Source organism: Haliotis asinina, chromosome 9 (genome assembly GCF_037392515.1).
Source record: "Haliotis asinina isolate JCU_RB_2024 chromosome 9, JCU_Hal_asi_v2, whole genome shotgun sequence".
NCBI classification, from domain to species: domain Eukaryota; kingdom Metazoa; phylum Mollusca; class Gastropoda; order Lepetellida; family Haliotidae; genus Haliotis; species Haliotis asinina.
In genome coordinates, this window is record NC_090288.1 from 23,661,300 (window position 1) to 23,688,662 (window position 27,363).

General features: G+C 39.4%; 2 protein-coding genes across 2 annotated transcripts in view; one reads left to right on the forward strand and one right to left on the reverse strand.

Annotated features, from left to right (window-relative positions):
- LOC137296913 (ankyrin repeat domain-containing protein 26-like) overlaps positions 1-27,363 on the reverse strand; it is a 523,769-nt gene that overhangs the window by 316,720 nt on the left and 179,686 nt on the right. The window contains exons 21-22 of the mRNA XM_067828810.1: positions 18,535-18,675; positions 15,715-15,804 (exon numbers count right to left, since the gene is read on the reverse strand). Coding sequence (XP_067684911.1) covers positions 15,715-15,804; positions 18,535-18,675 — 231 coding nt within the window. The remainder of the gene's footprint in view (positions 1-15,714; positions 15,805-18,534; positions 18,676-27,363) is intronic.
- LOC137296422 (uncharacterized) lies at positions 12,793-13,613 on the forward strand. Its single transcript, XM_067828217.1, is given in 2 exon segments — positions 12,793-12,955; positions 12,958-13,613. Coding segments are annotated over 2 exon segments (819 nt in total).

Here is a 27,363-nt window from a genome sequence, read left to right on the forward strand (position 1 = left end):
CTATGTTTTCCATGATATTACAGGTTTGGAGAAATATACTGATGACTTGATTTGTTATGCAGATTCTCTTGAAGAACTTGATAATTTGCTCAGAAAAGTTTTTAAAAGATGTAGAGAGTACAATTTAAAGATCAACAAGGACAAGTGTAAACTTGGTATGACAGAGATAGAGGTTTTAGGACATGTGGTTTCTTCTGAAGGTGTCAGACCTAATCCAAAGAAGGTGTCAGCTGTTGAATTAGCTAATATTGCAGATTTCTTCTCAAGAAAATCATTATCATCCAAGAATTGTGATAATGTGGCTGACTATTATATCAGATCTGTGGTTGACACATGTGTACTAGACATTGATTCAATTACAATAGATGAAATTAGGAATTGTTCATCCAAAGATGGAGAAATTGTGAAAGTATTAAGTGCTATAAACTCGGATGATTGGAGTGATGTGTCGGTGGAATATCTGAAGTTCAAGAATGAACTCTCAACATATGACTCAATTCTTTTGAGAGGAGAGAGAATAGTGATTCTTCGATCACTAAGGTCGAGAGTTTTGAGTATAGCTCATGAGACACATCAAGGCATAGTACGTACTAAACAATTCCTTTGTACAAGATTCTATTGGCCAAAGATGGATTTTGATGTGGAACAGCTTGTTAACAAGTGTGCTACCTGTGTTCTGAATCAACCTTAAGGAAATGAGACTCCATTACAACCTGTAGATCCAGCACCAAGACCTTGGTCGAAAGTTGGTATAGACATCGTTGGACCTATTGATTCAGCCTACGTGTTAACGTTGATAGATTACTTTTCTTCATATCCATTTGCAGTGGTGATTAAAGACATTACATCAAGTGCTATCATTGAAGTTTTGGAAAGAATATTTTCTGAACATGGTTTCCCAGAGAGCATAGTTTCAGATAATGGTCGCCATTTTGTAAGTGCACAGTTTGTGAAATATTTGAGAATGGCAGGGATTAAACATATCCGTTCCTCACCATATTTTCCCAAGAGCAATGGAAAGATCGAACGCTTTCATAGATTCTTGAAGAATGGATTCCGTTCTGCAGCAACTGATGGGAATGACTGGAAACGACAGTTACCCAGAATTCTACAAATGTATAGAGCTACTCCACATCGAGCTACTGGTGAAACTCCAGCTATGTTATTGCTTCATAGGAACATTAAAACTAAGTATCCAATGCTGTACTCCTCAAAACCTGATCCATTATTATCAAGAAAACTCTGTTATGCAGAGAAGATGAAGACATATGCAGATGTGAAGAACAATGTGAAACATCATATGTTTAGTGTTGGTGATCTGGTGTACATTGCTAATTTTGTGTGTGGTAAGTTAACTCCAATGTACAAACCTGTAAAATATGTGATCATCAACAAGAAACAATGTGATACATTCCAGGTTGTGAACTGTGATACAGGTGTTATCAGTGTAAGAAATGCTAAATTTCTTAGACATGCTCCATGTGAGGATCCAGTGAACTTTGATAATGTTGAGATTCCTGAAGATATGATTTCGAGAAACTTGCTATTAGACAGAACTGAGTCACAAGTAAAAGCAACTTCAGTGCTAACAGAGAACTTTACTGTTCAACAGGATAACTTGTGTACTGATCTAGCTGTAGATATGAGTACTAATGTGACTGAAACTGAAGAAGAAAATGAACTGAGTGGATCTGCTACACTGTCAGCATATACTGCTTGTTTAAGAAGATCTCAAAGGATACGTCGTGCTCCTGCATATTTGAAAGACTATGTAAAGAAATGAATATTTGAATGTGTTATTATTAGACTTGTGTATTAATGAAAGTGGGATATATTTGATGGTCTATTTATTTGTTGTAACACATTTATGAATTTATTACATGCTTGACTGGTGGTAGATTTAAATATTTTCAAATATTATGTTTGAAAATAATGGATGTTTTCAGTACTAACTGTGGGAGGATTGTAGTATTCTCATAATTCTGAGATGTAGTTGTATGCCTTATAGCATCTGAGGTCACGTGATGTAACTTGTGAACTTGCGTACTACGTCGGAATAATAAAGCGGGTGATTGGAACTACTCGCATGTCGTGTGTGTCCCTGGGCAGACATGGATCCCAAGAAGATACTACAATCTGTGTTCATTCGAGCCAACATGGGGAACAAGTGGCCTATTAGTAAACAATGTATTGCTACCCTGATTATTCAAAGGAACACTTATGTCAGGACTAGAGGGTTGTGCCCCCAGTTCATATGGTTTGCTCTGATACACATCACTCCCTACCACTGACATATCAGAAGGCAGTACAAGTCGGGACGTATCATACTGTGGATGATTCAACCTGACATCACTCATTCTAACCTAACTTTGAGGAACACTACATTGAACAGACCTGTTGTTAACTTGGCCAGTATCAAATGCTGTATAACACCTCCATGAAATTGGCGTCAAAGTTCTGAGAGTAGAGTTTCTTCTAGACGCACCCTCAACTACTGTTGCTCACTGTAAACTATCTTCCCCACCTACCCTATCCCAAAACTCTGCCTGAGGGATCCTGGGCATGGAAGTAGCACCCTGTGCCCGATTAGGTTCAACAAATATAATAGATATTATCTGAGCCTGATTTAATGTTTCCGGCAACTCGAAATATTCAGTGGGTGAGGACCCAACATTCTGCAATGCAAACAGGTCAAAGTTATTCATTGCATCAATCTAATCTCCTCAAATAAACTCCCCTAATTAACTTGCCAACTGTTTTGTTGTTATTTAGTGCTTAACTTTAATGTTCAAAATTCAGGTACTGTTTTTACTGGTATGGGAAGATGACAACAAACTGCTCTGCACTTTGCGTTGTAGTATTTTGTTTGATTGTATACATTTTGTTGTGCATCCCCATCATATGTAATCCAGTTTCCAGTTCTTTTATTGGGCTATAAACACATGGAAAACAACATCAAAATCTTGACAGAAGAAGAGTTTCTTGAAACAAAAGAAAAACGTATCAAAATAACATTTGTACTCAGTCACAGCTAACCTATTTTATTAACTTCTGTATTTATCCTCCAGACCAAACCCTTGTACTTGTACCAAACCCTAATCCTAATCTGCCCCTTTTAATCCCTAACACCTATCCTACTTAGTCCTACACTAATTGTTCCCTTTCCCAACCTAACAAGAATCATCATAAACGCTGTACATATTCCCCAACCTACTGTCTACAAATGACCTTAACCAACAAGGAGGGAGTCTTGAATGTACCTGTTCAGATAATCACAAGAAGACATCTGACACTGAAAATCAGGTCTTTTATATAGTCATATGGAGAAATGACCTCTGACCATGAAACGATGGAAAACATCATGGAAAGTATGTGCCATTGGACCAGCCTAGGCTGTCGGTAAGTAAAATGTCATATTTCTGACAACCCCGCATAAGTGAAACAATGGATACAAGATTATCAGGTACAGATAAATCTATTATGGTTAATTTCCCAAGCCATCATCCCCAAATTACTCCTCTGTTGACTGTTACATTATACAAGTTCTATCACAGGCTTCTCAGAAAGCTATTCCACAAATGACTGACTCTGAGCAGACTAGGTGAACGACTTCATCTATTTTACTCCCATCACTGTACCATCCAGCAGTACAATCACCATCAACAAAATCAGCCTCAAATTTCAGATTCTGACCAACAACCTTGTCATGCTTAAAATAGATGTGGAAATCCTTGCTTTCATCATGAGTCTTGACATGAATCGCCTAGGGATCATCTGATAAACAAATATGTGTACCCACAATAATCAAACCCCAACCTCCAGAATTGACTGACATATATAAATGGTTAAGAGAGGAACGAGGGTGTTGGGTTCTGTGTCAAACGTGATCCTCCTAATCAGGCAGTCAAAACTCTGGATATCTTGTTTGGTCCAATCAACTACTCCAAAGAAATAGGAAAGCACTGGCACAGCAAAAGTATTAGTGGCATTGACTTTGTTTTGAGCCTTCAGCTCTGAACTCCTGACTTCTTTAAGCATTACTTTTTACTCGGCCCAAAGTTTATCTTGAATCTGGGCATTCTGGAGTTTGTCTCTAACTTCCAAGATAGGTATAGGCCTGATCTTCCACAAGATGCTCAGTTACTTCTCCCCCTAGTAACTTGACTGATCCACTATTACAGGGGTTCAAAAATATTTTTGAAAAGCCACTTCCCACAGGGCAAGACACTTCAAGAAACTAACTTGTCCTGACTAATTTTCCACTTGCCCTGATTTTATGACAATGCCTGATGTTAATGTTTACTGGACTATTTATCGAATAGTGATAATTTCATTCTCTACTTATTATTATTGTGAACTTTAATAGCTTCATTATGAGCAGATATGAAATGAAGTCCAAGATTATTTGCAGCTGGAAATCGTAAGTGGAAATTATCTAATAGTCCATGGACAAGATACCATTATTTGATTGCCTTAAATGAAAACTGACTTGTCCTGGGCATCGACGATAGGATTTTATAACCCCTGCATTAACTACCAGATTATTACACTTGTCAAGTCTGAAAGTCATGAAAATATCATAAGATAAGGGCTCGACAAGGAGCTTGATTTCATCCATGTAAAGGAGATGAGTAAGAGGTATTGGGGATCTGTGTTGGGGAGGTCCGAGATTGTTACCCTCGTCTTTATTGAACAGAGAGCTCAAAGGATTTAGAGACAAACATAAAAGCAAAGGACTGAAGCAGTCCCTCTGGAAAATTCCCCTTCTGATTGGAATAGATTCTGAAGTCTGCACCTGCCCTTGTGAGTACATCTCAAGTTCAGTTAACCAGCAACTCATTAAAGACATGAGTAAATCAAGTAGTCGCTCAGGGAGGTCTTTTTAGTTTTCTTAAATATTATGATAGCAAGTAAAGTAGTACAATATTCATACAAAATACAATATTCATAACAACTTAATGATACAGGTATGCATGAAAATGACAAATTAACAATTTTTCAACCATAGACACAGGGCATACACAAAATTTGGTTTTGGGGGATTCTCATGCTAATACTCTTACTAACTGCTAATACTTGATGGTATACTTGCTGGAACACCTTACGCAAGCATTAGGTGTGAACTAGAAACTTTTAGCATGGTTGAATATCAACTTAGATCTGAAGCTTAGACTGAGCCTCAATCCTTGATAATTCCAGCCCAATGTTATATTGCACATACTACTATCCACACCTGGGTTTGAAAATAAGTTTGAATGAGCATTAGTCATACTAACCACAGCACAAGTGCTGTCAGTTCATAATTGCTGCCTTTAGCTGTTGACACCCTGAATGATGGTGGTGGTGGTGGTGGTGGTGGTGGTGGTGAAATATCCCTTGAGTGAGTGAGTGAGTTTAGTTTTACGTCGCACTTAGCAATATTCCAGCTATATGGCGACGGTCTGTAAATAATCGAGTGTGGACCAGACAATCCAGTGATCAACAACATGAGCATCGATCTGCGCAATGGGGAACCGATGACATGTGTCAACCAAGTCAGCTAGTCTGACCACCCGATCCCGTTAGTCGCCTCTTACGACAAGCATAGTCACATATCCCTTGAGCTTTAGGATATTTGAGTGCCACAATGATCAGGAATACTCTTGTTATAACTGACAATACCTACAGACTTCCACTATAAAAGGCATTATATACACATCTGTCTAAACAATAAGGTAAAGAACCACCTGTGTGTAGTGTGATGGCAAAGTATAAGATGCATAAATTTGGAATACCGACTGATTAGACATGAGGAAAACCACACAAAGCATTATGCACTTATCCGATGGCACAGTTGGAAGCATTGATGCACAAGTCTGAGGACCACCGCCCTAACATTATGATGAGGTGATCTCGAACATTAGCTGCTGCTGCAGAAGACGCCACCACAATGTATAAGGAAATACCATTTAACTGTCAGTCATTCAAGCCTGCTGCAGTAAGTACTGACTTAAGGCATCTAACAAATACTGATCTGGTAAAAGCATTAACATCATTCATGACAAAGAGCGGATCTCTAGCTATGGGACCAGCTTTCCTTCTTTGTTAAACATGCTGACTTATGGTACAAAGTGGGCAACTGCATGCACTGAAAGAGTATCACTGATTGGGAATATTATTTGTTTTATGCCTCTAGTTTTAATTTGAATCTGGAATTCTCGCTGGTAAAAAAAATATCTTCCATCATCAAGTGTTGACTTGGGTTGAAGTGGCTGCAAGTCAACTCTCTACACTGTAGAAAACCAAAATAAGAGTCATCAAAAGATGGAAACAAAGTCTATCCCTCCATTTTGAGACTAAGTCAGAATCGTTTCCACGGAAACTTGGAAAATGATAAATCACTAAAATCTGTAAATTTTGCAAAAGGCACCACTTTAGGGTCTACACTACATATCTACCACCTTTTGCAGAAAGGTATTTAGCAGTTTTTGAGTTTTGATGAATCTGACAGAAGCTGACTAATATAGATAGCTTGTTCATCTCATTCATCATACAAAAGTGCTAAGTTGGTTTAAAAATGTCTGACGCATTGGGGACAAAAATTTAACATCTTATCAGCTCGATATGGTTTGGCTGACGCCTGACAGTCATAATGGCTTAGCAGCCCCTCCCCTCCATGCTTGCTAGGCATGGTGTGTTGTTAGGGTGGGCAGACATATTACTTGTCCTAGCAACTCATCCAAGTTTGAATTCCAATAAAAATTCTAACTTGTAAAAACTCCAAGAGCACCAAACGAAACTCTTCCTCAGAGATTTTACTGTCTGCAAGCGCCATGAAAGTATGGTCTTAATCAAGTTGAGCTTCGATTCTGAACTCTGAACTCTGATTTCGTCATGTTTCTTAGGTTTTGTTGCAGTCTCTGAGACACAAACTTGAGCACCAATCCAATCAAACCTGTCGCTCCGACACTTATTTCGATGTCCAGCACCACAGGCACAGCAATGATGGACAACATGCCATTTGCTATATGGGCGGTGTCAGCAGTGATTACGTTTTTGCCACGTTGTCCATGACTGGGTACAGTCCCCTTCTACATATGTATTCTCTTTCACAATATGATGTTCAACTGAACTTCCATCAATTGTTCAAATTAACAAAATCAAAATGTTCAGATGTATAAATGGTGTCGTATGCAATGGCACGATCCTGGATAACCTCGACTCCATCGACGTTTGTGGTGGGAACCATTCCCAGTTGTACATAAATACAACAGCGTTGATTTTCATGATGTTTACATATGTGAAACCCAAGTAGAAGTTCCAGATTTTGTGCTGGGGCACCTCTAAGAAAAACTTTGATGGTAAGGGTCAAACCAAGTCTCGCAAATATCCAATAATGTGGGGTCAATGACACATTGCCCATGATTACAATGCTCATATTACAGGAATGGTCTTCAACTGGTTTTCTGACAAACTCTAGTGTGTAAACTATGCTGACGAGACGGATTTTGGTAGGTAAATAAATCTTCATGAGATTGATTTTATTATACAGGCTAATTGTGATGTCTTTGAGACTTGCGTAAGTGTTGACGTTTTTCTGTACTTAAATCGAGCACACATGATTTTGATGTTTTTTATGTGTACTCCCAGTATAATGTAAAGTGTGGAACCGTTCAGTATCCCTTGAACGAAATCGGCTCTGTCATCAAAGTCATAAGCCAACTGTAAACTTGTATTTTGACTATCTGATCGACTCTCTACCAAATGACCTGCTATGTTCATGATGATGCTCAAGAGCATACTCCTTCATTGTGTAGTGGCCACAAAATTTCTGAGTCCCGTGCTGGGATTCAAACGACAGACCTGATCTGAAGTCGGATGCCTTGTCCACATGAGAAAGGGTTTTAACCCCATCAGCAAGCTGACAAGGTAAGGATGTTGTCTGTGGGATGACTCCACGCCCTGCTACATACTCCCCTGTCAACAGAAGGCACGTCCCGGGCCACATAGTTGAGTACTGAGGCTTATTTTGTTCAAATTTGATATGAATGTGCTCAGCCCCACGTTGGGCGCCAATGTAGCGGCCACAAAATTTCCAAGTCCCGTGCTGGGATTCGAACGATGGACCTTCTGATCCAAAGTGTGACATCTTGTCCACATGACCACAGAGGTTAACCCCGTCAGCAAGCTGACAACGTAAGGATGTCGTCTGTGGGATGACTCCATGTCCTGCTACAATTGCATAGGGACGTATGACATGATGAGAATCCCCTTACTGATGACTTTTGTTAAGTAAGACTCCACAACCACATAGTGAGAAGCAAGGGTGATATTGTAGCCTATTAATTTGGGGCAAGATCAACTTCAACATTGTCTGAATTTCCTAAGCTACCACCACCGCAGACTTACCCTTGTCTGAAAGTAACGTTTTGTAATTCTAACCCGTATACCTTGCCTTCAACCCCTGGTTAGTTGAATCTGCACGTGTCCTTGAGGTTGGACATTTTTTGTCAGTCAGATGGCCGTTCCAGGACCTTGAACGTTGGACATCATTGTTTTACATGCAGCTTAACACTCAGGGGGGGAAGAAGGAAGGAAATCACCAGAGATGATAATTTAATTGTTGTTCCTGTTATGCTACCTGTTATTTGACTATCAGAAGTGCACAGTTGTTGTGTGGTCCAATGTACCAGTGATTCTGGTAAAAACGATCAGATAATATTACACCTAAAGATTTGCACAAATTCACATTCCCAAAACAAGTGGCACATAGATTCCTTTTCTTCGTTACAGAATGAACAAAATTGCTAATTTTTATTTTTGTTACCAAATGTATTGGCAGTTAAAATTCTGTGGAGTATCCTGTACTGAAGCCATCTTTGGTGTCTTATGTTGATAAAAACGATTTTAGGAAAATACAGTTCCCGTCACAACCATACTGGAAATGCTCTTGCCATTTTAACTGTGCTCTTGGTGTCCTGTTTGAAGAACAGAAGATATAGTAATAGGCTTTAGAGCCTTTGTTGATTGAAAGTAACAGCCGAGTAATTGGAGAATTTCCTACACACTGTCCAATGTTTTCTTTCACTATTGGCAAGCCAGCAAAATATTTTCTTATGCAGTTAATGACACTATAATATTCTAAAAAACACACATACATCTGATACCTTTCATTATTATCAACCAGAGACAGATAACTGCCATTTTCATTAACGAGATCACAAATTTGAAAGATACCTTTTTGGAACCACTCTTCATCAAAAATAGTTTATCTACAACAATATTGCTATTATAAAATATATGATCAGACAAAAAATCGTCAAAATTATCAGGTTTAATTATACTTGAAAAAATCATAAAAAGCATTAAAACAATCAATCCAGAAAGGATTTTTTAGATGACTATTTCTTTCAAAAATTTGCTACATTTGGAATAGCTAGCATTTAAAATATATTTCCGCTTAGGATCCTCAGTGATTAGTTTCCTCATCCAAATCACCGTCAAAGCTATTCAAATATATTCATCATGCCGAATCCACCCTTTGTAACAGGTCCACACAATGTTAAAAGTTTGATGGAACCCCTCAACATTAAAGGGGTTACTCTTAGCACAAATATTTCAGATATTGTTCATGACAATTTTAGCTAAAAACTTTTGTAATCAAAACAAGTGATGAAAAAATGGATAAACACAATCTTGGTAAGATTGCCTTGATCAAATCACTACTTATTTCCAAACTTTTTCTAACTTTACCTAATCATCCTGGCTAGCTATTCTCGAAATGTTCGTATCCATACGAATTGCTTAAGCCCATTCTTAACACATAGACTACGGTCAGTCAAGAATTCTTAGGGCAACGAACGTTTCGAGAATAAGGGCCCAGGACCCACTTGCACAAAATGATCTTGGTTACAATCAACCTTGAGCCCCTACAATCGACTTTACCATTCAATTGCCCTAATCCACTTGCACAAAGACGATTTTAAGACAGCATGGACTTAGATCACAATCTTAACTAATATCGAACTCTTCAACGTTGGTGGTAGAAATTTCTTAAACTTATGTCTACAGTTGTCTTCAAGTGCGCACAGCATGCAGCACAATAAAAGGTGGAACTGGTTGCTGCACACAACTAACATTCCATCCTTAATCGCACCTTGCAGATTTTTCATGAAAACAAAACAAAATAAAAAATCCCCCCAAACCCCAACCCACAAATCTTTGAAGGAAATGATAACGTTGAAGAAGGAAGAAATAACATGGAAGGTAACATATATAATCACTCGTACATCATGGGTTATTCTCTAATTTTTCTACATTCTAATTTGATTTATGAACTAAAAATATGATACTGCAACCACAGAAATATCATGTTTTATGAATATATTGAAATACAAACAAACACATTAACAGATTGGGTCTTTGACCTAATAATCATGAAATTAAAAGAAAACACATAAATAAAATTTCGATATTTTGTAACACCTAAATGTACCATGATTTGTCAATGGCTGTAAATTGAACATAGTTTGGCATCTGATCAGTGTTATTTGGAGTAAAATCCCAAATATGAAAGTGTGACATGACTGTGGGAGTGTTGTGGAAAATGCATGACAGGGAAATATGAAAATGTTATTATTTCGTTTGTGTTGTATGTGTTGTTAAATGCTCATCCACAGTATGTTAATTACTTCAAGGCATTTTGTTAAATTATTTTTTTCGTTTTTTTTTTTTAAAAAAACTTTTTACGCAAATTTCGCTTACCTCAACAAGTGTATTTTTCCCATTTGAAGAATACTTGTATTACATTTAAAATGCATAGATCAAAACTCTCATCTCTCAGATTCAATTTTTACAAGTTGAAAAAAAAACACAATTTTGTACGTTATCCAACTGTAGATTATTTCAATGATAAACTAAGACAAAATCATTGACCGAAAAGAAATTTGTGCAGATCTGTTCTATCACAACAGAACATGCATTGTATTTGGGCACGGCTGATTTCATGGCAACGGCATAATATGCAAAGGGAAACCACTCCCATCTTGCATAAAAACTAAGATTAGCTGCCCTTGAGTTTTTGAAAAGGTCATGGCCACTGCTAATAAACATAACTTGCTTATGAGTTTATGCAATAATACATTCCTCTCTTATGGCTAGCTCAGGCAGTCTAAACAGCGTGCACAGTCAAGTGCTAAGCCTAATGCTCGTCTTGAGCGCTTGTTTACACTGCCTTACCACAGTTTGGCCTTACCCCAGTTACTAGGGTACGGCAAGCACGATACATACTGTACTACTCGCAACACTATATCATGGTTTTCTTTCTTGTATATGTGGTTACTAATATTTTACTTACAATGCAATACAGCAAGTATCTATACGTATACTTCAATAACTTATCCATAATACTTCAACAGTTACCCACAATGCTTTATTCAGATACCCACAATCCCTTTCAGCCAGGGTATACGCCATATTGAAAGTCTCACGTTGTATTTCGCTACGATATGCTTTGATTCTTACTCCCGCACTATGAAATGAGGTCGACCACGCACTCGCCGAAGGAATACCATTGCCATCCATATCGGCACAACCACGATTCTCATGGACGCCTGCCAAGTGTTGTAGAAGGAAACGAAATATGCAATAACTTCAATGACAGAGGTTGTAAACGCAAATGCTGCTCATTTGCTCATCTATGCATTACCTGCCATAAAGAGGGACGTGGTTGGATGGACTGCCCATAACCAACGGTAAGGATAGTGAAGAGAAAATGACTGGTGGCATCTACTCCCATTGACACAGAACACTTACATGCAGAACTGGATGGACATCCAGACAGAACTTTCGTGGATACACTTATCAATGGACTAAAACATGGTTTCCATCCTCTAATCGAGCCAGTCCTACAGACCAATATGCATATATAACTTGAGTGTCAAGAAACAGCCCGATGTTGTAAAGAATGCCATTCAACAAGAAGTAAACAATCAGTTCATCTGTGGTCCTTGGGACAAACCCCCTTTCAAGGAATACACTTTTACAAATGTTTAGCATTTGGATGCAGGTCCAGTCCATGTATCTTTAACTTGCTCTCGGAAGCATGTCTTCCACGGAACAAGGTAGAGCACATCAGTGAATTCATTAAATCCTTCCTTCAGCAAGGAATGTAAACAGGACTTAATAATGTGGCAAAAATTGCCATCAGATTGGAATGACGTATCATTATTCCATGATCTGCACATCATCAGGCATGTGGACCTGCACCTGTTCACAGACTCATCATCAATAGGATTTGGGTGCACTTGTGGATCCCGATGGTTTGCAGAGGCTTGGCCGGTTGACATCCCTTTGACATTCAACCAAGGCCTATCTATTTCTTTTCTCAAATTGTACCCCATAGTAGTAGCTGCCATTTTATGGGGACATGAATGAAGTGTAAACATATTCTGTTCCACTGTGACAACTTAGCTACAGTGGACATCATATGGAAGGGACGTTCCAAATGTACCAGGATAATGAAACTCATGCATAGAAATACCTGGTGTACTGCTACTCAGAATTTTGTTATATTTGCCCAACATCTGCCCGGCGTTAAAAAAAATTGTATTGCAGACTCTCTTTCATGGTTGTAGATCAACAGATTCAGGAAGCTGGTGCCCCATCGAACAAGGAACGACATCCCTGTCCACCCATCAGCCAAGTACTATGGGACTGATATCATCTTTGAACACTTTGTGGGACGCAGCGGTGAGCCAAAGGACTAGGGCCACGTACTCTACAGGATTTCAGGCATATACCCAGTTCCTCACCATGTTTCACTTACTCCTCCCAACTGTGAATGGACTACCTCAACTGAACGAAGAATTGCTCATGCAGTTTGTGGCCTATTGCTTCAATACTCTCTATTTGAAATATACCACGGTGAAAACCTATATAGCAGGTATATGATACAAGGACATGTCTAAAGGTGTGAATCAGTTCTTGGTGCCACCAACAGATTGCAAACAATACTAAAGGGATACAAGAAATTGCAATCATCTCCTACGTTAAGGAGACTTCAGATCACTTACGCCATTCTAAAAAACATGGTAGTGGCATTGAGAAAAGGAGTGTTCAGACCATACAATGACCTGATGATGGAAACCATGTGTACAGTTGCTTTCTTTGGATTTCTGAGATGTAGTGAATTCACTTGTGTATCTGTGTTTAATCCAACCGTCAATATGTGCTTGTCTGACATTACATTAGATGAGAGTGTACCTTGTGCCAAAGTGTTGTTGAAGGTATCTAAAACTGACCCCTTTCGGAAAGGTGTTGTTATCATGTTGTGTAGTACTGGAACACTAGTCTGTCCATACAGTGCTCTTAGATATTGGTTACAAGTGCGCAGAAAGAAAGGTACTTTACAATCTCACCCCTTGTTTATCAATGCTGAAGGACGACTTATTACTAGAGCTAGATTCCTGGAGTATCTACGCAGTATTCTTCAACGAATTGGTATGAACAGTGACCTTTACAATACACAGTTTTCCTCGTGGAGCGGCTTCAACCTGCAGTGCTGCCCGGATAGAAGGGCATCTCATCCACAATTTGGGTCGTTGGAGGTCAGACTGCTTTCTCCGATACACTGATGTGTCCAACTTCACATTACAAGCAGCTCAACATACAATGTGTAATCAGTATAACATACCTTATTCACTTTTGGGGGGCATTCATTCATGTTCACATTCATTGCATCGGGGCAAGGTATCGTTCATATTCACATTCATTCTCTTGGGCCTGAAAACATTCTCACACAGGAGAAACTGTTTTGGCCCCCAAAAGTGTAAGCACCCGGCGTGCTAAGGGTAACCCTAGGTCTCATCCGGTGTGTTACCACTCAGCCCTAGGGTGTTCTTTCGCAATCAGCCCCCTACTTTTCCCAATGCAGTTTATAAATAAATGCTTTATTGTACTCTGTTATGTTACTATTTACATAAATCGCATGCAGACACCTTTTGTTACTATTCTTTTCTTGAGTATCAAAAAGGTATGGTGTTAATACTTTTTCCCACACTGAATGGGGTAAGAATTGTACTTTATGATATGACTCGATAATGATTTTGTTTACTACTGCAAATAATGATGTTTCAGACGTTAAATTTATGTTGCATTCTCCGAGTTGTTGAAGTGTCGAGGCAAATCATACAGTTTTATGCAAAATTAAAGCTATCTTCAAACGTAAAGCTAATTATTTGCGTGACACTGACACCAACTTGAACACCATTTAGCTACTGACTACAATGATCTTAGCTCCTTACAACTGGTTTTCTAGTTGTGCTCTGGAAACGAAGCCTATCCCTCCCTTTTGAGATTAAGTCAGAATTTTTTCATTGGAAACTGGGCAAAAGAAAAATACCTAAACATTGTAAATAGCAAATGGCACCACTTTGTGGTCTGCCTCAAATATCTGCGAAGATATGCCCTAAGATATTGAATAGTTTTCAAGTTGTGCTCCAGAAACGAAGCCCACCTTGCCAATTTGAGACTAAGTCCAAAACATTTCCACGGAAACCGAGAAAATGATAAATCACAAAAACCTGTAAACAGCAAAAGGCACCACTTTAGGTTCTGACTGAGATATCTACCACGTTTTCCCGAAAAATATTGAACGGCTTTTGAGTTCTGCTCCGGAAACAAAGCCCCCCCCCACCCTCCCATTAGACTAACACCCAAATGTTCCATGGAAAAACAAAAAAAGGTAAAAATGCCAAAACTCTGTAAATAGCAAAAGGCACAACTATAGGTTGAGATTATTATACCTAGCAAGTTTGGTCTAAAAATATTGAAGGGTTCCTGAGTTATGCTCTGGAAGCAAGATGCTAATGGAGGACAAATAGACGGACAAACAGACAAACGAGGTGTCGACTATATCCCCCTGCATTACATGGCAGGTGGATAGAAACCTGTAAGTAGCAAAAGGCACCACGCTGGGGTCTGCCACATATATCTACCAAGTATTGCTGACAGATATTAGGAACTTTTTGAGATGTGCTCCGGAAAAGAAACACACATCTCACTTTTGAGACAAAGTCTGAATCGTTTCCATAGAAACCGAGAAAATAATAAATCACAAAAAAATGTAAGTACCAAAAGGCACTACTTTAGGTTCTGACTGATGTATATAACAAGTTTTGCAGAAAATATTGAACATTTTTTTGAGTTATGATCCGGAAATGAAGCCCATCCCTCCAATTTGAGACTAAGTCTGAAATGTTTCCATGGAAAACGTGAAAATAATAAATCACAAAAACCTGTAAATAGCAAAAGGCACCACTTTGGGGCCTTCCACACATATATACCAACTTTTGCAGAAAAATATTGGTTTTTGAGCTCTGCTCTGGAAACGAAACACAGCTCTCACTTTTGTGACTAAGGCCAATACGTTTCCATGGAAACAGAGAAAATAAATCACAAATAAATCACCTGAAATATTACTGGTTTTTACATCATGCCACAGTGTGTATGCTTTCTCTTGGAATGGTATGATAATAGAGATTGACTGTCTTTTTTCAGCATACAAAAGTATGACATGAAAACAATATGTGCTAACATGTTCTTTAAAAAGAATCCGCTTCACAGATTCGTACATCTGACATACTGTGATCTCGATTCAAACCTTAATGAACTTAAAACAAATAATAAATCACAGTAAATTCTCAAATAAAGCACACTCATAAATAACGTACTTACTTGCAAAGAATATAGCTCAGCTTTAAGAGTTTCACTGACATCTACCTTTTCTTCCAAAGCTTCTTCAGAACATAGAAATTTGTTCTCCACCTGGAACAGTTATCAAACTCATCAGACTTGGAAATTTTAAATATAAATTGTATATCCATATACTATATCCTATCACACAGTAGGGACTTCTCTCTCTTACTTCGACCACAACATGGAAATGTAAACTAAGTTGAATCAAATCTGGCTTCTCTCCCATCCAATTGTTCCACACTGTACTCATTCCTGGACACGTGAAACACCCTTGTAAAGCATACAAAGTATCCAGGATGGTCACACGACCTCCAGCTACTGTCATTCTAGTCTTGGACCACCAACTAATCTGTGATGTGGAGAATGTAGAGTGAGAATCCATTATGAGACATAGGATAAGTATATATACACCTGGAAATTAATCAAGCAACACCCCAATTTTTTCTATTGGAGCAACTTTGAAGTGTTCTGACAATCAAAATATGCCGGGTTGATATAGTTTGACACTTTTTTATTCAACAGACGATCTCTGACAAACAACTTAAAGGGAAAAAGTATCAAGTCTTTGCTTTATTGCAACGAAATCCAAATTCTTAAAACTGTCTTAAATTCATGAAAAAATGGACACAATTTACTATTCATCCACAGACGTTGTTGTCAGGTGTATTAACACAAATGTCACATGGAAAGAAAGAACAGTCATCTGAGAGTCTGCACACCGACTTTCATCAATATCTAGTGTGTCCTCCCTGCGCACGCACCACCGATTCCAGACGCCTCCTCATTCCTTGGATGAGTCTCCGGATCTGATTCTGGGGGATCCTGTTCCACTCCTCATGCAGGGCAGCCGTCAATTCGTTGAGATTATGGACTGGTGGGTCTCTCTGCCTCACACGACGGCCAATAAAGTCCCACAAATGTTCAATGGGGTTGAGGTCAGGGCTCATGGCAGGCCATGGAATTCTGTCAATTGCATTTTGCCGCAAAAAATCATTTACAGCATGCGCCCTGTGAGGTCTAGCATTGTCGTCCATAAATATGGGTCTCGTTGCCAGAGGATGGTTCTCAAAATGAGGTACCACAGCCCTGTCAAGAACCTCCTGTTGGTAACGAACACCGTTAAGGTTGCCACGGATGGTAATGATATCCAACTTGCAGTTCATGGAAATGCACCCCCATACCATAACGGAACCTCCCCCAAAGGCCACAGTCTCCTGGATGTTCCGTGGAGCCATTGCTGTGTTCCTCTGCCTCCAGACCCGAGTACGACCGTCCACCATGTGCAGCAAGAACCGGCTCTCATCTGAGAAATGGACCTTCCTCCAAGAGGCAATGTTCCAGTGCAAACGGTCATTACACCAGGCCAGTCGGGCTGCCTTATGGGCTGGAGACAGTCTGGGTCGCTTGATTGGCCTCCTTGCCCGGTATCCTGCAGCTTTCAGACGATTCCGAACAGTCCTGTTCGAGATGGGTCTCCCTGGAAGCCACTCCTGTCTCAACCGAGAGCTCGAGTCGAAGGACCTGCGCCGTACAAGTCTCAGTAAAGCTCTGTCCTCCCGGACTGTGGTCTTCCTGGGTCTTCCTGGTCTAGGCAGGTCTTTAACTTCATTAGTGGCCCGGTATTTTTTCAAAAGTTTTGAAATTATGGAATGATGTCGTCCGATTTGAGTCCCGATTTGTCTTAGAGACATACCAGCATTCCTCATGCCGATTATTTGCCAACGAGTGGCCTCTGATAATTTCCTACGTGCCATGACATTGAAATGAATGAAAAACCGAATGCAATCGACAACCTGCGCTTGTAAACACCCCAGGGAAAAAGTGCATTTTTCGAAAGTTGAGGTTAAAGCAATGCACGTGCGCTGTGCAAGCTTCACGCGCGTCATATCAACCCATGAAAAGCTCATGCTGTATGTCAATACATCAAAATTGAATAATCAATCATCAAAATTACTTCGTTAAACTTTGTTAAGTTTTTATGTGTCTTTGAATTTGGTGTTGCTTAATTAATTTCCATATGTATAGATATATGCATTTATCCCAAGGCTCGATGATGGGCTGCATTTTACCCAGTTGCAAACACATAACAACTGTGAGAGCTGCATTACAAATGGAGGTCCAGGCAACGCAAAAAATCCTGATATGCTAACTCAAATACTTGTAATGGCTTGCTTGTGATTGATAAACCTCTTGGCTTACACAGCACACAAATTCTAGGGAGTGGACAGTCCTAACTTAGTGTGGTTTTCAGCCAATACTTTTGACAAACAAAACAATGCAGTTTGGCAAGGAAGCCCTCTTCCCTTCGCTGATTAATCAGAAGACTTTCAAGGACTTACAGAGAATTGAAACACAATAGAATAGTCTGAGTTTACACAGTCATGTTTCATTTAAAGAATCGTAAACACAAATAATTATACATACAATCTTGAATAGCTTAGACATAAATTAAGCTACTAATTTAAAGCTTACTGAATTGTAACTATATTTTTTAATCTAAAGTTGATAATGCTGCCTAATCAAATGTAAGGTGATAACTTGCGCCTTTGCATCGACACATAATATATACTGCCAAATAAAATATGGGATCACATGAAAGAACTACCATTCCCTTAATTTTTTCTTCACAAGCCAACAGTAAGTTTCCATGCAGTGGTCTAAGAAAGAGAGAGAGATACATATATCAAGAAATGATAAGTTTAAAAATCAACCTTCTGGTATATAGGTGGTTAAGGAGTCGGTTTTGTCACTTTTACTGTTAAGACTGATTCAAGAATATGCATCATGCCCCAAACTCACAAGTTGGGAAACAGCCTTGACCTTTTCCTGTTGCAATTGTTCATGGAACTTAGACTGTTCCTCATTGATCTTCTCCTGCAGAAAACGTGTCTCTCGTTCATGGTCAAGTTGCTGCTCAAGCTCTTCATGTTCACTCTCCAACTGAATAAAAAAATTGAATTAAAGAATCTTCCTTGAATTTTTAAGTAGAGATGGCAAAAACTCAATTAAGCAATTCCATGCATTTTTAAGTAGAGATGTCAAAACCTCAATTAAGCAATTCCACGTATGCCTTTATATTCCAAATGAGATACACTGTCAAATTATTGACAGTTCTGATATGAGTTGCCAAAAGATCAAAAGATGCAAACTGCACTTCATAATGTGATCAACACCTTTTGAGCAAGAGTCCAAATGCATTAAACGGTAAGTGTACATGAAAATTAACCAGCTGTTGTCTGGTTGTCAGCTGGTTATGTGGTTAGTTCCACTCTCTGATGACATTGCAGCTCAAGGAACAAATACATTTTTTACAAATATATAACTGAATTGTATAACATTCAACCAGGGTTGGCTGCTTTTCCAACAGCAGATTCTTTCACCAAAACTAAAATATTTTGCACTACAATCAACTTGCCACTGGTGAATGCTTGCTCCTTCATTCCTACATAAATCATACAGTATGTGTCCCCACTCTTACACCTTCACTTTTTTGTCAAAATCATATCCAAATATATCATAAAGAATTAATGCAGTTTTCAAGACTGTTTTTCTATACCATCCACACATTGTTGGGCAAATAAAATGAAAATTACATGCATCATAATTCTTGCCAGCTTTCACACATTACTAAATCTACATTCACTGCATTTTGCATTATGCAATTCAAATGTCACACTTTCTTCAAATTTGATTTAAAAGAAGAAAAACGAATCAATGTGATGTAACTTAAGGCTCTGATTGATATTTTTGGTTTGCACTGTCAAGTTGTACAGAAAAATATTGAACAGTTTTTGAGTTCTGCTCCAGAAACGAAGCCCATCCCTCAATTTTCAGACAAAGTCTGAAACATTTCCATGGAAAACAAAAAAATAATAAATCACAAAAACCTGTAAATACTAGAAGGCACCACTTTAGGGTCTGCCACATATATCACGTTTCACTGACAGATATTACAAAGTTTTTGAGATGTGCTCCAGAAATGAAATACGCCTCTCACTTTTGAGACTAAGTATGAAACGTTTCCATTTAATCCAAGAAAATTATAAATCACAAAACCCTGTAAATACAAAAAGGCACCACTTTAGTTTCTCATTGATATACCTACCAAGTCTTGCTCCAGAAACTAAGCCCGCCCACCATTAGACTAACACCAAAATGTTCCATGGAAAAACAAAAAAATTACAAATGTCAATAATGTGTAAATTGGGAAAAGCATAACCATAGGTTGAGATTATTATAGCTATCAATTTTGGTCTAGAAATATTGTACAGCTTTTGAGTTATGCCCCAGAAACAAAATGATCATGGACGGACGGATGAGGTGTCAATTACATCCCCCCTGCATTACATGTTGGGAAGGATAAAAATCTGTAAATAGCAAAAGGCACCACTTTAGGGCCAAGTTTTGCAAAAAGACATTTAGAAGTTTTGAGTTCTGCTCCGAAAACAAAGCCCATCCCTCCATTTTGAGACTAAGTCAGAATTCTTTCCATGGAAACCGAAAAAATCATAAATCTCAAAAGACTGTAAAGAGCACCACATTGGGATCTGACAAACATATCTACCGAGTTTTGCTGACAGTTATTACAAAGTTTTTGAGATGTGTTCTGGAAATGAAACACACCTCTCACTTTTAAGACAAAGTCAAAAACGCTTCCATGGAAACCGAAAAAAATGATAAATCACAAAAACCTGTAAGTACCAAAAGCAGGCCCCCCTAAGTAATTGAAGGAATTACAGCAAATTTGAAGGAATTGCATCTCAAATGTAAACAAACGCAGTCCACTCGCGAAACAATTGCAGCGATATCGGTAATTTAGCGGTAATAACAGAAACACATCGGCCCTATCGGAAGCAATGTCGGTAATACTGGAAACACGATCGGCCATCTTCGGAGATTTTTCGGTCGCGAGCGGAAACTCACGCAGCAAAACATGGCGTCGTTGGAAGAAGCACCCGTCTTGGTGAGTTTTGTTTTTAGTTCCTACTATTACATTTTTATACTTATCCATCTTTGACCACCCGTGTTGAATGCGTCTAGGTATGAGGTGTTGTCGGGGCAATAGCTTATGTTTTTAGGAAAAGATAGTCACTCTAGGAGAGTGTCACAAGTCATGCCCCTGGAGATTGTTTACATCTGAACATCGAAGTCGTGCCGATGATTACGAACGTGCGCTAGATATAACATCATTTTGTTTTGTAAAATGCGTTTAAACTTGTCAATTGCGCTTCATGGCAAGAAACATTATGGCTCATAAACTTCTTCCTGGCGCACGTTCATGATGTTCGTAATCATCGGCACGACTTCGTTGTTCAGATGTAAACAATCTCCAGGGGCATGACTTGTGACACTCTCCTAGAGTGACTATCTTTTCCTAAAAACATAAGCTATTGCCCCGACAACACCTCATACCTAGACGCATTCAACACGGGTGGTCAAAGATGGATAAGTATAAAAATGTAATAGTAGGAACTAAAAACAAAACTCACCGAGACGGGTGCTTCTTCCAACGACGCCATGTTTTGCTGCGTGAGTTTCCGCTCGCGACTGAAAAATCTCCGAAGATGGCCGAGCGTGTTTCCAGTATTACCGACATTGCTTCCGATAGGGCCGATGTGTTTCTGTTATTACCGCTAAATTACCGATATCGCTGCAATTGTTTCGCGAGTGGACTGCGTTTGTTTACATTTGAGATGCAATTCCTTCAAATTTGCTGTAATTCCTTCAATTACTTAGGGGGGCCTGAAAAGGCACCACTTTAGGGACTGCCACACAGATCTAAAAAGTTTTGCAGAAAAATACTGAATGTTTTTTGAGTTCTGCTCTAGAAATGAAGCCCATCCCCATCCCTCCATTTTGAGACTAAGTTAGAATCGCTGCCATGGAAAATGGGAAAATAATAAATCACAACAAGAGTCATGAGAAGATGTCATATCCCCCCGTTCCCTACATATGTCATCAGGTTACTTGACACTTTTTAAGATTAAGTTTGAATCGTTTCCATGGAAATCATGAAAAAAACAGCAAAAGGCACCACTTCAAGATCTGTGTCCTATATCTGCCAAGATATGTTGAAAGATATCAAATGGATTTTGAGTTGTGCTCTGGAAACGAAGCCTATCCCTCCCTTTTGTGACTAAGTCCAAATTGTTTCCATGGAAACCGGAAAAAAATAGAAATGCCAAAACTTTGTAAATAGCAAAAGGCACCACTTTGTGGTCTGCCTCACATAGCTGCCAAGTTTTGCTGAAAGTTTTCGAGTTATGCTCCAGAAACGAAGCCCATCCCTCAATTTTGAAACCAAGTCCGAAACATTTCCATGGAATCCAAGAAAATAATAAATCAAATAAACCTTTAAACACCAAAAGGCACCACTTCGGGGTCTGTCACACTGTATAGCTAAATTTGCATTAAAAATGGTGGCTGTTGATTCCAGTGATTAGTGTGTTCGGCAATATGTGTTTCGACTGCAGTATTTATTGCTTGCACCCACCTTGATGTGATGTCAGTTTGAAGCCCACTTGTCATAGTATTGTTACATTATTGTTAGTGTTAAGTAAGTTTTGGATACACTGAGAGTTTAGCTTTTTCTCAGTCCATTACTATGAAACCAGTGATAAATAACTACTTTATAATTAAACATCTCTTTTGCACGAAGGAGTTCGTAATATCGTATCATGAAGTTAGATAGGTTAGTTTCAGATCTTTCTACACATATATGATGAATGATGCTATCCTTATTGCACACGTGCGCGAGAAGGCAATGAGAGTAGTTTAGAAACACAGATTTGCTAACGAAGTGAATCGTGACTGGCAATGATAGGTTGTTTTCTCTGATGTCCGCTTCGGTCATATTTAAGCGAAAGGACCAAAACAGCACAGGGTCAGTAGGTCATAAGCATGTAAACAACACACACGTAAGTCAAACTGGGTATCAGGTGGAATATATACTACTCAAAATTTGATAGGATCACTGGGTTATATGTATGTAATTTACCACTAACATAACAAAAGCCCTAAATTTGACTCAGAAATGTGTTTACTCTGGTTATGAATGAAAATTCATGAACGGCATGAACTTTTATCAATACGGAATGCTTGAAATCTGATAACATTTTGTAATGAAATGCCTTTTGGTGTTGTTAACAGCAAACCAGAGAAAGAATTACAAAGTTTTGGGGGATAGTCCAACATTATACTTAGTCGATGAAGTGTCAATACCGGGTATGGCCTCCCCTTGCATCAATGACGACTTGACGTTGAGCCATGCTGTCAATAAGCACCTCGATGTTTCCAATGGGAAGGTTGTTCCACTCTTCCACGAGGGCGTTTCCGAGCTCTGCCAAAGTCGTGGGTTGTGCTCTACAGCATGAAAGGGCAACCTGCAGCATGTTCCAGACATGCTCAGTCGGGTTCAAGTCCGGCGAGTGCGCTGGCCAGTCCATGTGGACAAATATCTCCTGCTGAAGGTACTGCTAAACCACCCTGGCGCGATGAGGACAGGCGTTATTATCCATCAGGATGAACTTAGCGCGAACAGCACTAGCGTAGGGTCTGACGTAAACATCGAGGATCTCATCACGGTACTGCACCCCCATCATTGTTCCTCTCTCCAGGACATGAAGATCTGTTCTTCCATCAATGCTGATTGCACCCCAGACCATGATGGCACCACCACCATAATGGTCATGTTCACTGATGTTGGCATCATGGAAACGTTCACGTTGTCGTCGCCACACTCGGTCTCCTGTCTGTAAAGCCCAAACAATACTCATCAGTGAACAGAACTGGAACCAAATTGTTCTGTGTCCAAGTGACATGATCTTCAGCCCAGTCCAATTAATCCCGCCAGTGTCGAACAGAGGGATTCGAACACATGCCCATCTCGAGTCGAGACCTGCATTGTGAAGACCATTCCATATCATCTGAGTGGATACATTCCCTCCCGAGGCTTTCAGGTCGTTACGTAGGCTGGTTGCTGTCCAGAAGGGATGGTGTCGTGCCTGAAGAGCCACAAAATTGTCTTGGCGTTGGGTTGTCGACCTCTGACGACCACCCCCATGTTGGTGTGCTGCTGTACCAAAAGTTTGCTGTTAGTTCCAGGCCCTGTTTGCAATGCTCTGGCTGACATTTAGTGCATTTGCAACGTCACGTTGTGAATAGCCAGCGTCAAGCATTCCAATACATCTGTCCAGTTGTTCTGTCGTCAGGCGACGCCTTACAAGTTGAGGGGGCATTGTGTTGATAAACATAGTGTAAACACTGAAGTGAGTTTGAAATTTTAGAAAGAATCAGACACCGATGCCTGAGTGAAAATCGTGCAATGGTAGCAAAAGCGTCAACTGTGATGAAAAACTCATTTACCATGGCATGAAATCCACATGCAAGTTTGTTGAAGACGTTTTTGATTTCACTTGAACACAGTATTGCCAGTTATGCAGTTATTAATTTTTTAAATAGAAAAATATCTATGATCCTTATCAAATTTTGAGTACTATATATTGGACACTGGAGATGGAACAGTCGTTTTAAAACTGAGTGAGTACCTTCTCTAGTGTTGCTAAGCCGAGGGAAGTGCGACTGACATATGTCAATCTGAGCATACTGAAGTTTTATATTACTGACATTTTGAAAACTTAGAGTTGGCCTGCAAAATAATTACTGTATTGCCTAGCGCCAAAGTTACGGTTAAGAATTTACCGTGACAAACAATGTGTTATTATGTGTTATTATGCAACAAGAGCAAGGAATATAAAGTCACAAGTCAATTTCAAAATACAGATTTCAAATACAATACAAATGCGGCAAAATCATAGGCAATGGGTCACAAAATATATAGTATAGCAAACTCACTTAAGTTTTAGTGAGAGATAAACAGTCGTGCAGAATGAACACGGTGAGCGATCTGACAGCAGTAGATCAGCAAGCGTCCTCGTGCTTTAACTATAATAGTTCAGGGTGAAAGTGTGCTTTATTACACTATACATGGTGGAAGAACGAACAGTATTTCTTAAATAGTAACAGTCTGATAGCTGCCTCGTTAAACCGCATTTATTCATGACTGGTCGAATGATGTGGAAGTTTCCATAGTCTGCCAGTGAGTTGTCAATACTTCCAGCAGAGTGTTGTTTTCACCTGTGATAGTGAGTAGCTACCTCGTTGTAGGTAGGGCAGGGTGAAGTATCTCTTGTAGTTGCCTGTAGGCAGGTTCATGTTGGTGACTCTGTTATATGACTAGCTGCTAACCATTAGGAAATTGTAGAACATATCTGCATAATATTCCTCTGTGACAAAACCAAGTCAAACTGCATGTAGTCTTGCGTTGGTTCTAATACAATTTTTTAAGTTCATCAACCTTGTTGAGTGTTGTTTTCACGTTTTGAGACTTTTGAGACAGTCTGAATCGTTTCCATGGAAACCGAGAAAATATAACATCACAAAAACCTGTAAATAGCAAAAGGCACCACTTTCGAGCCTACCTTTAGAATACAGCACTACAAACTTTAAAGACACATCATGATACTATTTTACGTAATTGCAGGTGATTTTGTTTAAAAGCACGTTCTTGAAACAATGCCCTATGACGCTGGCACAGCAACAAGGTCATCAAGCTCGGCGAGTGCGTATAAGCTCTGCTCACTGATGTTTCATCTCCACCAGTATTTGAAGCCCAGGAATATTTCATTTGAAACCTCCAGGACGGCGTCAGATAGGAGGTTTCAAATGAAATATTCCCAGGCTTCAAATATTCAATAACACCCGGATATTGGCCAACACATGATGTTTATTGACATTGTAAACCAAAAAGTAAACCAAAGGGTTTTACTGTCTGCACTCCTTTACATTGAGTATGGGTACAGCGGTGAAATATCATCAGCTGGTCGCTTCATCTATTTCCCATGGCAGCATCTGGAGCTGCACATTTGTGACGTCATTCTGACGTTACGTCACAATATGATTTGAATGACGTCACCACTGTGGATGACGAAACAAAACAATTGTCTGCAATGTTTCTACGTGTCAATATGCAGCGAATAGTCTTGCAGTTTCCGGGAATCAAATCCCATTTGATCATGTTTTTCAACCAAACCAATCCACAATAACCCAGGCAGTTGATTCAGGTCTTAAATCCAGGAAAGACATAGCCTTAGGGTACGATGTGACAAAGTCAGCACTTAGTACGAGACTGAAGAATCGTGATTCCATCCGCAATGCGACCGTGTCCACTGACTTCAGTCCTGTTCGAAAGAAGATGCACGCTGCCAGCCATCAAGATGTTGAATATGTACTTTTCAAGTGGTTCCAAGGTGTCAGAAGTGAAAACATACTGTTGATTGACTCCATGCTTCAAGCAAAAGCTGAAGAACTTGGTGGAAAGTTAGGTCATTCAAATTTCTCATATAACACAGCTTGGATTAACATATTTAAGAAGCGCTGAGATATGATTTGTAAATCATCACACAGTGAAAGTTCATCAGTCAACCCTGACGTTGTCAGTGATTGGCTAACTTCCCAGCTGCCTGGTTACCTCGAAAAGTACGAACCAAGTGACATCTTTAATGCTGACGAAACCAGATTTTTCTTTAAGTTAACGTAACTAAGAAGTCTTCATTTAAAATCTGAAAAGTGCAGTGGAGGCAAGAAGTCAAAGAAGATAACTTTGTTAGTTGCAGCCAATATGACAGGAACTGAAAAACTGAAGTTGCTTGTGATAGGCAAATCAGAAAAGCCACACTGTTTCAAGAACGTTTGGAGTATGCCTGTAACACACTGTGCTAACAAAAAGGCATGGATGACCAGTGAGATTTTCACTGAATGGGTCAGAGACTTTGATAAGTCTATGGCTTAACAGAAATGAAAGATTGTTTTATTCACTGACAACTGTCCTCCGCATCCCCTCGTGTTGAAACTGACGAAACTGCCAGCAAACACAACCTCAAAGATTCAACCCATGGACCAGGGTACCAATGCTAACCTAAAACAGTTCTACAAGCACCAAGTCATGAAAAGCATGCTGACGGCATTTGACAACAAGCAACAGCATGAGATCACCATCCTGGCAGCAACAGAGATAATACACAGATCATGGCATCAAGTGACAGCATCCTGTATCCAGAACTGTTTTTAGAAAGGTGGCTTGGTCTTTGCCAATGTACATGTGGCTGACGACACTGACAATGAGAGCGATGATGTGCCATTGTCTGACTTGAGGAGTATGTGGAATGAATTGGAAGGAGTGTCCAACATTTCCGGTGATGTCACACTTGATGACTTTATCACAGCAGGCAATGTCATTGTCATTTCTGAATGCCCTTCTGATGACGACATTGTAAAGGTCGTTTCCGAACAGCGCGACGGAATATTCCACGTTGATTCAGAATGCGATGATGACAACACGCACATTGATGAAACAGACCAGGCCCCACCTCCATTCACACAAACTTTCAAGAAATTTCTTCCGTCACAGAAGACAACTGACTGTTGAACATGTCTTCTTTCAATTCGCTCGCCGACTTGAATGAGGCTGTGGGATGTATGCAGTTGGCCAAGCATGCACAGAGTAAGATAACTGACTTTGTAGTGAAAAGAACGTAATATGAATGAATGAATAAACTGAGTAGGAATATG